The sequence below is a fragment of the Porites lutea genome, chromosome 5 (genome assembly GCF_958299795.1).
Source record: "Porites lutea chromosome 5, jaPorLute2.1, whole genome shotgun sequence".
In the NCBI taxonomy this organism is placed as follows: domain Eukaryota; kingdom Metazoa; phylum Cnidaria; class Anthozoa; order Scleractinia; family Poritidae; genus Porites; species Porites lutea.
Genome location: NC_133205.1, coordinates 9,628,840 through 9,640,707, shown reverse-complemented (window position 1 = coordinate 9,640,707; position 11,868 = coordinate 9,628,840). Strand labels below are relative to the sequence as shown.

Genomic DNA, 11,868 nt, shown 5'->3' with positions numbered 1-11,868 from the left:
TTAAGTATTGTTCTTTGCCACCGATGTGTACTGTGTATTTTTATCACCATCAAAAGAAGTTCCATTCATTTCCAACGATCACCCCGATTAAAGTGTACAATACAAAGAGAAACGACTCATTTGTTTCTTATTTACAGGGTAAAAGATATATCTTGACCTATGTCGCCCCAAACTAAATAACCCAGGTTTTATATTAGCTACTGTAAGCGAAAAAAAATAATAATACAGTTCTGTTTCTAGCAATGAATAAACGGATTCTGCGTTTCATTTCCAGACAAGTGAGGAATATTAAACAGCTAAACATCACGTCTATTCAAAAATGTCTCTTTAATTTTGTATTATTTCATTATACGATGTCTTGGACATCAATTTCTTGACACACATAACTCGGGACATTGAAGCAATAATCGAACCTGTTGCTTTCAGCAACGTGACCATTTCTGGTCCATAGAGACATAGATCAAACACTGGTCGAACTTAGAGTTCGACGAGAAAAAAAAATACTTTAACATATAGCTAAGCTACTCGTGGTTCACACAGCATTGTAATAAAAATAACTACGCTATACAACTTCTAACTAACAAGCTTTGTCAAAAGCTAGTTTGAGCGTCTAGAATTCAACCGACTCGACTATGTACATAGACAGTTTAACTTGGAACATTCACAGTCACTAATATCTAAACCATACCTACTAGTTTCACTTTTGGAACGGCGGGTTCCATTTTGTCGTCTCCGCAAATAGTTATAAAATGTTGCGAGTTCGTGCACGAACAAGAAATATCCTTTATAAATTGCTAACTAGAAAGGAACCTAAATAAAAATTAGACTAAAGGTTTCAGGCTTGAAGCCGGTTTTTGCTAACAAAATTTGAACGGGAAGAAAATGTTTTTAGTGTTCTTTTCAAGAACGAGAGCGGTAGCTTGTTGCGCCAGCGTGAAGCTCAACTGAAACGCCAAAATCCCCGCTTGCTTTATAGCATTTTGCTCTATGAACAAGGCAGGTAAGGCCAGCTTGTTGGCGTTCCAGATAACAACATATCCCTAAGTAATGTCTCTATTGGAGTTTTACCCACGAGACGAACGAAGAAAAGCTGTTCCACAATGGATGAATTAATGCTCCGTAAAGAGGGAAGCCTCAACAACAATTTTCCAAAGCGATTCGGCTGGTTCGGGTACTGGTTTCTTGTATACTCTTCAAGAGCACACTGCGTCTTCTCTTGTAGACTCTCGATGTACTGCGGGTCAGTAAGACCGGACGCATCTGTGAAAACACAATTAGGATCCGTGACATTGGTATATACTTGAAGTAATGTTGGTGGCGCGATAGGCCGCACCGCAGTGGACTAGCACACGACCTTGAATAGGGAGGGCATTGCTATTAATTCACCGCAATAGATCAAATGTTACTAATGTTCAAAGACAGTTATAAATAAAATATCAAAATATATTTCAAACATGAAGAAAGTGGCGCCCAGCGAGCTGACTTACCTGATGTAAAAAGCACAATGGCCTTCAAACAAGCAAATTCAGCAGCGTCCACATGCAGGTTTCGGTACTTCTCGACCTGTTCTTGAAAGATTCGCACGTTGTCCATAAACGTTACCATTCTATCCGGGGACATGTGGTTTGAGTGGATACCGGCGGAGGCGAGAAGCGGGGCAACTTGGAGCGGCATCGGGCATTGGGCAGCGTTAAGCACAAACAACTCACTCCAAACTAAACGCAGCAAAGCCACTTGATCTGTTACAGCCAAGTCAGGAAAGAACGGTATGTTTCGAGCCCATTCGACCGCACTGAACAGCAAGCGAGCGGCCAATTCACAGATGTTCTCGATGCCCATGATTCCACATGGCATGTTCAACCCCTGTTGAAATCTAGTGGTGGGGTAAGGTTCTGCTCGCAGGAGAAGGCTGATAAAACCGGACAGAAACGAATGACCATTCGACACATCACTCCCATTCAGCGCTGAATGCTGCGGACTCGGTTGCGGTACTTGAGTTGGAGGGATTCGACCTCGTTGGACGGCTGTTGAGATAAGGTGAAAGGGTTCATTCAACAAGTTGCTCGAGCAGCCACGGGATACTTGCGAGCTACCTACTATCGCACACTGAAGAACATTGATTTAGTATTGTTAAAATGAAAATTTCTCACCCGTACCCTCGCGTCTCATGCCGACCTTTATACACTTTCTCAGTCTACAGTACTGACATTGGTTGCGGTGGTGCTGATCTATAGGGCAGTTCCTCGATGCACGACAAGTGTAGCTGAGGTTCCGACGGACGCTACGCTTGAAGAACGACTTGCACCCCTCGCAGGTAAATACTCCATAGTGTTTTCCCGAAGACTTGTCGCCGCAAACTGCGCACTCCACTTGCTGCACATTTTTTTCCGTCGGTTCTTCTAAAGGTTCCGTCTTCTCACTGCACCATGTCTGAGGGGCAGGGACCACGGCCATACCACTCAGCAAATTAGGACTGTGGATGTAATTACGAGCTAAGAGTTAGCGTGGTTGAAGATCGCGCGTGATCAAGCGGATGGCATTTCCGTGATCGGCCGCTCAATCTCGAGGCAACTTTGGAACCTGGGATCTATTAACGGGATCCCAAGGCCACGTTAACTGCGTTTACTTACTTGACTTAAAACCCTCGCGCGAATGCTGCTTTCACGCAGCAAAGCGGCATATGTAGAAGAGTGGAGGGTACACAACCTTCGAACAGTAAGTCGCTATGTAAAAACATCAACCGTGTCATGTCTGAAAAGGCTGAACTTTGACATAATCTGTTGAAAATGTCGGGTTTCCGTGGCGACCGATTCTATATATGGTAAGCCTGTCAAACGAGGTTCAAGTGCTCTTTAAAGTTGGCTCACAAATTGCCGGGGGCCTGCGAAAGTTCTGCTTCACTGGTTGCATTTGTTACGAACGAACGTGTGATTGGTCAAATAGACCTTGTTCCGCTATCACGATCAGGTTTTGTCTGTAAGCCCGCGATGGAAGTTTAATTATAACTCTGCGCAGTAAAGCCTGTACTGTTTAATAAGTACTGCCCCGGGCGATCGTGGTTCCAAAGAAAAGCAATTTGCAAGTCATATTGAAAAATTATCTCGGAAGCTAGAGAAAAGCGAGGTTCGCATGTCGCAGACACGTGAGCTTTATTGAGTAAACAGCAATTTAACACCTCGGCGTGTGAGTGTCAATCGAGATATCACGAAAAACAAAAAATCGATAGTTGATCACTTCAAGCAGCGTTCATTGGCCTTGTTGTGCTTTCCATTTGACTTTTAAGTTTGTTGACAGTCACGCCAGAATATACCAGAGCGAATATCCAGTCCCCTAGCACGCCCCTTAGCGAAGGTCTTTGTTCCGATCAGGAGAGAAGCGAAAACGTCCATTTGACCCATGTCTCATGATAACACATGACTGTCAACGATGGTCAATTGAATGACATGCCCTGATAACGGATCTAGGAGATTGAAGATGGATAATTTTCACTTTGCCCAAAACATACGCACGGACACGCAACCTTTGCTTATTTACATAAGTATTTTACATTGTATTAGTGGAAATGTAAATTAATGCTACGACCGATTGAGCTCCTAGGAGACCACGAAGTCAAGAAACAACCAGAAAAAGTTCTGCTTTTTCAAAACGCAATTCTGCTGACAGGGACGAATGCTAGTATGCTGTAGATACGAGAAATATTACTCGTAGATAACTTGCATAATTAGGCTGCGAGAAATACCAAATAGATACTACGCAAAGATGTTTACTGAATTTGAGCAACCGCCCGCTATCATTTAGCCTAAGAACCTAATACAATTACACCAAGTCACGCAAATTTTACTTTTCGAAGAAACAAAAAAAAGTATTACTCTTAATGAACCTGGCTAGCTGATGATACATATTCCGCGAAAAAAGCAGCTAAAATTTTTTAACCACCTATCTAAAGCGTCCAAATCATGTTTGAGGCAACCGCTTCACGATTTTTTTTATTAGATTCTTCAAGCGTTGACCAGACAAAGGGCCGGCTCTGTTGCATTCTTAAAATAGCACACATTTCCCAGGGATAAAATTGCAGCATTATAAAAACACTAAAAGCTGATGATAATAGCGAAAAGACAGCTTGATGAATTGTGTTTATACAAAACTATGTTTAACCTTGACATGCCAAAGGGGGCGGGTCTTACTTTTTTGTTTCGCATACGTAACTAGATCCCACTTCCGTCGGAAAAGTAACCAAATATTACGCGCCAAAATTTTTCCCACTTCTTCGCTTTCAATTCATTCTTTGCGGATATCTGGAAAGATCTGGAAGAGGGCGTAATTTATTGCCCACCAAAACGCGATTTTTCGCGCCTCTCCTTCGGTACTCAATTTGTTTGATAACGGGACTATAAAGGTCATGGACTTATTATTATTGATGTGTTTGATTGTGCGGTTGGTTGTATTTACAATTTTACAAGGACATAAGCTAAACAGAGGAAATTTCCGGGTCAATTCTAATTCATTATAATACACCGCACTCGCTCACTATTTTCAGCTTTACGCACAATATTTTTTATGAACACAATAAAAATTGCGCCCATGGAAACAAGCAATAGTTTAATATTAAAATAGGTTATAATTAAAAGCCATTCGTCTTAAGCGATATTCATTTGAGTTAAATGAAATTTCAACAAGTAAAGGCAAAGGTTATAACATTTAATAGTTTAGAATTACCCTATATCGCCGAGAAGGAAATACCACTTAGCTTCGGTCAAAGAGTTTTTCAATTGCACGTGGACGTACTAATCGTGACAGAATTTCCTTCCTCTTCGCAAATTACGCAAATGAATGCTACGACGGATGTCCTTGTCGCAAAGATTCTGTTCTGTAAACAAACAAGCCTGCGCTTGCTACATTGTTACACGACATTAATCGTTAAACGTAAGTATTATATTCACGCGTAAGCCGGGCAAATCGACTTGGGCACTTTCCGCCGATGGCTGTTAATGCTTCTATAACCTAGGAACATTATCCCTGCCTAAAAACTACACGCTCTACAGTCAAAGAGCGTCCCTTGTGAACGGGGCAAGCTATATCAACACACGACCCCTGATAAACATCTACAAGACCAGCTAACTGACTTTTGTAACTAACTACGCATCGATATAACCAGAAGAAATTTATCACTAAATTAAAAATAACAGTGAAATCTTACTCTACTTTGCAATCAGCTCAAAATCACTGATGCGCTCAATATGTATTATGTTGTGCTGCGGTGGGGCGAACATAAGAACTTGTGGCTATTGTAGAACGGTTAATGGATAAAAGAAAATTAAACTTCTAAGGTCAAATGTCTTGGGTCACCACTTATGAGGTCGCTAAGACTGTCTGAAATGCAGGCTACATAGCTACCATGAACTTCACTTACGTAACTGAGAAACATTTGTACCATACAAGTCGGTTTTTGGGCGAGTTCGCTGCGCAGATACAGAACAAGTCTCAGCGAGTCTGACCGAGATGTGGCTGGAGTGAGTACGAGTGGCTTGCGGGGCGAAGCAGAACGCGATATAAGTGATGCGCGCGAGAGGGGTAGACACTCGCGAGGCGAGTGGCCACCGCAGTTCAGCATGTGCATTACAGAGTTTAGTAATCGCGCCCCAGTTAGCGCCTAAATTATGCGCGACTATCCTCGCCTTACGGGCTTCATATCCAGGTTAAAAGAGAGAAACGCTACGATCCTACACTGTATAAACTGGCCTTGAAAGCGTCCAAAACAGCTAAAGTCGAACCTTGAGGTTGGCTCATGCTTATTCAGTATCGATCATTTGGCTTCCAGTGCTGAAACAAACTTTTATCAAAGGCAGATTCTCTAATGCCTGAACTACGTGATACCTGTCTCTCTGGAACAACTTCATGAAGCGACAAAAAACTGCATTTAACTTAAATGTTGGCCTTGGTATCAATATAATTTGACTGCAATAGTACATTGCACAAGTCCAAACCAATTGATATAAAATATATAACTTACAACGAAAATGATACCCAGACTCTCAATGCTCGAATGTCAGCGTTACCTCTGCCGAAAAGTACAGTTTTAATTCAATTCTATGTCAAGCGTAGTGAATAAAAAATGCGAAACACTGAAAAAACAACGAGAAATTTTTTTGCCAGATGACAGAACAGAATGATTTAAAAGTCTGGTTAGCTGAGTGTTTTATGTTCTTTTTTTCGCAAATTTTGAAGAGAATAATTTCAATGGTTGCCTTATGATTTTGAGGAATATAGCCACATTGACGCCTAGTTTGCTTTCAAAGTATCAAAACAAGCGCTGGAAACTTTCCGCATGTCATTTGACGAAAACTTCTTCCCAAAACTTCAGACGGAGAGGAACTTGGAGGAGAAAGATTGTGACATCTAATTGAGCAGCTGTAGCTAGCTGTGTCACGAATTTTATCCAAATTCTAACAATAGGAACTATCACCAAAATTGAATGAAACATAACAATTATCGCGCAAAACATTAAAAGAAGGAATTAATACAGAAAATACAAAAAGTAGACACGAATGGACAAAACTGAAGAAGATTCAAACGGATCGAAATTGTGGGCTTTTGAAAAACCTGTTAGCCTAACAGTTTTTCAATATATTTTTATTATTCAAACAAACTCTTAGGGAAATAAGATTATTCTGTTTATGTTCAAGTCACGAGATCAGTTTTGCTTCTAAACAACACTAAACCTTTTAAATGTTTACTAAATATACAAAAGAATCTAGCCTGCACGAAGGCTAAAAGAATCTCGCCTAAATCGATAATTTTTTTTATCACAACATAATCTAAAACAGTGTCCATTTGTTTTCGGCTATGAGCCTTTTCATCTCAAACATCTTGGGAAATGCCAATTTTAGGTCACAAAATTTAAAATTCCGTTTCCAGTGGTGAAGAAAGCGTTTTAATATTTATTTTACGTCAATTTAATAGCCAATTTTCGAAACGCTCAACGACGCCAAATTTAATTACCTTGAAGATACGTAGCAGAGGTCTTTAAAAACACCAACGCGGTTTTTACTCGAGAGTTACGCTGTGGTGTACCACCAAAAGTGCAAAAAATCGTATACTTGTTGTCATTCAAAGCTGTTCGAAGGCTGTTCAAAAATATCGTCGCGTGACAAACCGAACGGCATTTCATTTTAAAAAGCTGGCAATGAAGATCATACGTAAAGTGCTAGACGCCGATCTTTATCCTTTTACCGATCCGCGGGAACAAAAATTTTAATCTCAAGCATTCTTTTGTTAAACATGTTTCTTTTGTTGAATTTCAAAATCCTTTAACAAGGTATATCTGCTACCGACTGTTTCAAGTCATGTTTTGGTCATGGCACCTGGCTAATTAATTTACATCCGTTGTATTAAACTTTGTTGAAAAGTTATATCAGGAGGCCATATAAACAATGGTCGATCGCTTCTCTAAATGCTTTGAACCATTACCTAAAAATAGGGCCACTTATATTGAGATTTGGTCGATACTACGGTGATTAGGAATGTATAATTTTTTCTTTTTGCCGGCAAGATTACAAATATTCCATTAATACCGTTTACAAAATTTGGAAAAAAAATTAAGCGGGCATAGGCCCAAAAATGAATCGCCACTGTTACTTTAGTATAGAAATACTATATTACAGACAAAATTCTACCCAAAGAAACGTTCGCGCTGACCTTTTTGACGATTACTTAATTAAAAGCCACGACTTTATCACATTGCATCCGCAGTAAAGACGTGCACATGCAACGTTATGACGTCTTTTAAAGCGGAACCAGACATTTTGAAGAGATCTGCATCCCTGTATCGATTCTTTTATCATCCACCTACATCATTTCACGCCTTTTGAAATGAGTACATTTTCTTTTCCCTCGATGAGCTTTTCAGTGGGAATATACCTTCCAACCACTTCCATATATCCCCCAACTAGAAAATCAAAAATATCATCGCAAAATAAAAAAAGCAAACCACAGGCCTACTAACAAAACTGATTGCCGGGGGAAGCTAAATGTTTCTTTTACAGAGTTCTACACAAAAGCTTTCCAACGCATTACACGGGCCATTGTCTCACAGTTGAATTATCATAGCCACCAGAAACTTTGAGTGTGGACTAGAAAAACGGATTTTATGGCAGCTGGAAAATACCTTATTTGTAAGTTTTCGTGTCAAATGAGCTACAGGTTTCTAGTAGTGAAAGTAAAAAAACGTTTAAACCTTTTGAATAAACCTACTTAAGTGGCATTTTCTCGCTCAACAACTGTTGGCGCTAAGCTTACAAAAACTAAATAGTTCTGCCTACAAGTAAAAGGCTAGACTGCATAATATTAGGGATGCATTATCTTTACTTTTTCCGTGGTGAGCACTAAGGAATTAAGTGAAAGGTTTGCCTGGACGTCAAAACATGACATCTCGGTATTGTCGTGCTATCAAGACTAGCAATAAAACTAGATGTTCCTGAGCGAAGAGCAAATCTATCGGTTAGTAAAGAAACCCCCGCAGAGCCAAGGAAGTAGCCTTCTCCCCAAAGCCCACGTTACATTTAAATGCAATAAATGGATCCCTGTGTTGAAACTCCTCAAAAAAGCACTATTGCGAGACTGAAAACAAGAAAGAGCTGGGCTAAGTCAGAGATTAAACAGAGATAAAGCCCCGCCCTTTCAAGAGGGAACAACACAAGCACTCTTCAAAATCTCGAAAAGTGAATGAAAACTGATGAAAAAGCAAACGGCACTATGTTTTAGTTCAGGTTTGGAGAATTCTGGGTCATCAGTAGTTGGCACACTATATGATTTCTTCCTGCAGCTAATTATGAGTGAAAACATTACAGATCCAAGACTCTGGAAGAATAGAACAAACACTGTGCAAAGCTGAGACGGAACTAACCCCTTGGAAAATAAATAAGGAAAACCAGCCTCTTATCAGAAGAAGAGACACATTTAAAATCAGACTGTGGGTGTATGATCATACACCCACTTGGTATGTTTTGAATGAAACGATCATTTCAGGCTCCCATTATATTCCAACTTACCAGCTGACAGATAGAGAGAGCTCTGCAAAAGGGATCATTTTAAAATAGCTTTCAAATCTCAACTACTAGCCAAAATATTTGGAAATGACAATATGACAAACAAAAATATCTAAAATGACATTCATTTTTCAGAGATAGAGAATGGAAAACAATATAAAACGATATCAGATTACGAGTCGCTCTTGTGAGGGAGAAGTGTGGGTTCATTTCCCAAACAGCAATAATAATCGAGCCGGACCGCCCTTCCCCCCTCCCCTGTGGTCGTCTAAAAGTGTCCCTCCCCACCCAGATGACAAAATATGACTGCATATATTTTCCTAATTATAAGTTAATCCAATTTTTATACTAATGTATGTCTTTCACTGACCTTCGTGCCTAACGATAAAAGCAAATCCATTTGAAAAAGGACCGAAAAATAAATAATCTTTGATTTCGTGACAACGTTTTCTGTCTTTATCGTATTAGTTGATTTTTCAAAAGGCGTAACATTCCCAGCCACGCGTCTGTTTTTTATTAGCTCTAAAAGACTTTTTTGTCACAAATAACTCAAGCACATCATTGTCACATGGGTATAATGTAACTGATGAAAAATGAGAAGACAAATTGTGTAATGCTGTAAGACATATAGCTTGAAGCAAAGTCTCATTCATTTCCTTCAGCGTAATTTAACACGAATGGGATAAGCATGGACCTATCACTGACTCGATCAAAGAGTTTTAAAAGCTCCATTACTCTAAAAACAGAGAATTTAAAAACAAAGTTTGAACCGTCTTATAGTGAAGTCACGCGTGCAACCAGTGTCAAATTCCTCCTTACATAATATTGCAACTGCCTGAAAATTTGAGCGTCGTATATGTCTAACCACATACCAGGTCAAATCTATTATCGACAGTAAATGAACTAGAAATAGCGTTTTTAAGTTGCGTGGTCATCAAAGGTCAATGTTTAAACTCTTCCACGGCCACTAAACAATCCTGCACGAGTTGTCTGGCCCGTAGAATGAGAACCGCGCGCGATTTCCATAGTTCGTAGTAGCACGTCTTGAAATTCAAGATGATTCACTTGCCTAGATCGAGAGCATAAGCTCCTGATTGCTAAAAGTCCTGACATCGTGGTTATATTATGCAGACAAAGCTTTTAACTAAAACAAGGGGAACTTTAAAAGTTGCTGCATATCCTTTTCCGTTAATATGCTTTAAAACTTGTCCATCCATTCAGAGCAGAAAAACCTTATCAGACTTCCAGGACTTCCTTTCATCCTTTCAGCATGTGCTGCACGCGGAAAATTACAATTTTGTGGTTTTCTACGCCTATAGTGAAGAATTGTTTCGTCTTGCTGTTTTCTATGACCCACAGGGCACAATACACAGAGAAATTCTAATTTTAGCCATATTAATCGAGTACTTTAGATTCATCACTTCATCGTCAGAACGCGTCAATGCAAATAAAAAACAAAAGCATACAACCACTTCCTTCACTAGGTTACAAGACAGACACAGCGACGTAAAAAAACATTGCAATTTACCTTATGGAGACCTTCAGTCTTCGTCAGAGCTTAAAGAGTTAAATCGATGGCTTCCGCCGGCTGAGATTCCGAAGGAGCAATCAGCGCAGCGCACAAACTTCGCCCAAGTGATCAAGCGGGAAGCTTTTCTTTTGTAATGTGATCTTCTAGGGTCTCGTGACCTCATTGATCTCAAGTTCTAGCGGAAGTCCATTGTCCGATAGAAATTAATACAGGAATATGCGCTTACGCAAACATAATTTTACCGGGGGGTAATCAACAAAGATTTATACAAGGAGGGGCCCCCACTCACCAGCGGTCCAATAAGCTTTTCCTTTTAAGTACTGTAGGAAAAAAATTGTATCCTTTTTACAGTGACATTAAATTCTGCAACCAGAATACTGCAATGCTGATCGTAGTACGTGAAAATTAATTATGCGAGACATCAACACGACACCGAAAGAACCAAAAATAGAGCGGGCTTGTTTGCAGGTTATTAATGTTCGTCCTTCTCACATACCTAGGTTAGAACTTTGCATCCCTCAAGCTGCTGTTAATGCAGTCTTAAAAATTGATGAAGAAATCACAAAACCAGAACGTTTCTTCGACGTTTTCACTGCCATTAAGTGCATCGTTAGCCTTTTTGGGCTTTTTCACAGACCGCAGTGATGACAAATTTCCCGACACTTTCATATACTTCAACTCGTAATATCTCTACCCTTTCATATAACTGAGGTGTAAAAAAGCACCTCTTTCGGGTTAGGGAGGAGCCCTCCCTTAGCAGGGGGCATTACAGCAAGTACCCCCGTGGGAATTTTAAGCTAATTCGCGTGAACGCTATTGAAAGAAATTGTTTATTGAAATTATTTAATTTATCGTTTAAAATGTTTTGCTTATGCGCTACATGAGGTCACATAAAGCTTGTTCCATTCTTGGATCGCTCTTCTTATATGTACGGTGAACGTCCGGTCACCTCCCGTATATTTCTCTATAGCATAAACTATTCACACACATTTTCAAAGAAAATGAAACTACTACCATAAAGTAAGATATTTCCAAAGTGCTTGGTTTTCTCACGGGTGTCAACCAGTTATTTCGATTGTTCAGAAATTTCTTTATCCTAAAATACCTCGAGAATGCCCTAGAAGTTTTCAGTGTTCACTCTTTATTAACATCGAGGCAAGCAAGCTCTTATGCAGGAAGCTTCTCTTGGCAAGGGACATCTATCAATATTGCTTGATCTAAAGCGAAATTTGCTTATAATCAATAACAGACTTTGTTTTTAGAAAGAAGGAGTTTGATTTTGGAATTCAGAGT

At 39.8% G+C, this 11,868-nt stretch overlaps 1 protein-coding gene across 4 annotated transcripts; it reads right to left on the bottom strand.

Moving 5' to 3' along the window:
- Positions 1–316: 316 nt before the first annotated feature.
- On the bottom strand, positions 317–10,706 carry LOC140938683 (nuclear receptor subfamily 2 group F member 1-A-like). Of its 4 annotated transcripts, none has more exons than XM_073388182.1 (4): positions 10,573–10,706; positions 2,151–2,473; positions 1,488–2,024; positions 317–1,260 (listed from the first exon to the last, which is right to left on the bottom strand). In XM_073388182.1, exons 2-4 carry the CDS (start codon positions 2,452–2,454, stop codon positions 986–988), a joined length of 1,116 nt encoding a protein of 371 aa, XP_073244283.1. In that variant the 5' UTR covers positions 2,455–2,473; positions 10,573–10,706; the 3' UTR covers positions 317–985. The 4 variants fall into 4 exon arrangements, with proteins under 4 accessions (XP_073244283.1, XP_073244282.1, XP_073244285.1 ...); XM_073388181.1 differs by lacking the exon at positions 10,573–10,706 and adding an exon at positions 2,631–2,790; XM_073388184.1 differs by lacking the exon at positions 10,573–10,706 and adding an exon at positions 2,631–2,790 and having other exon boundaries at positions 2,157–2,473.
- Between the last annotated feature and the right edge of the window lie 1,162 nt (positions 10,707–11,868).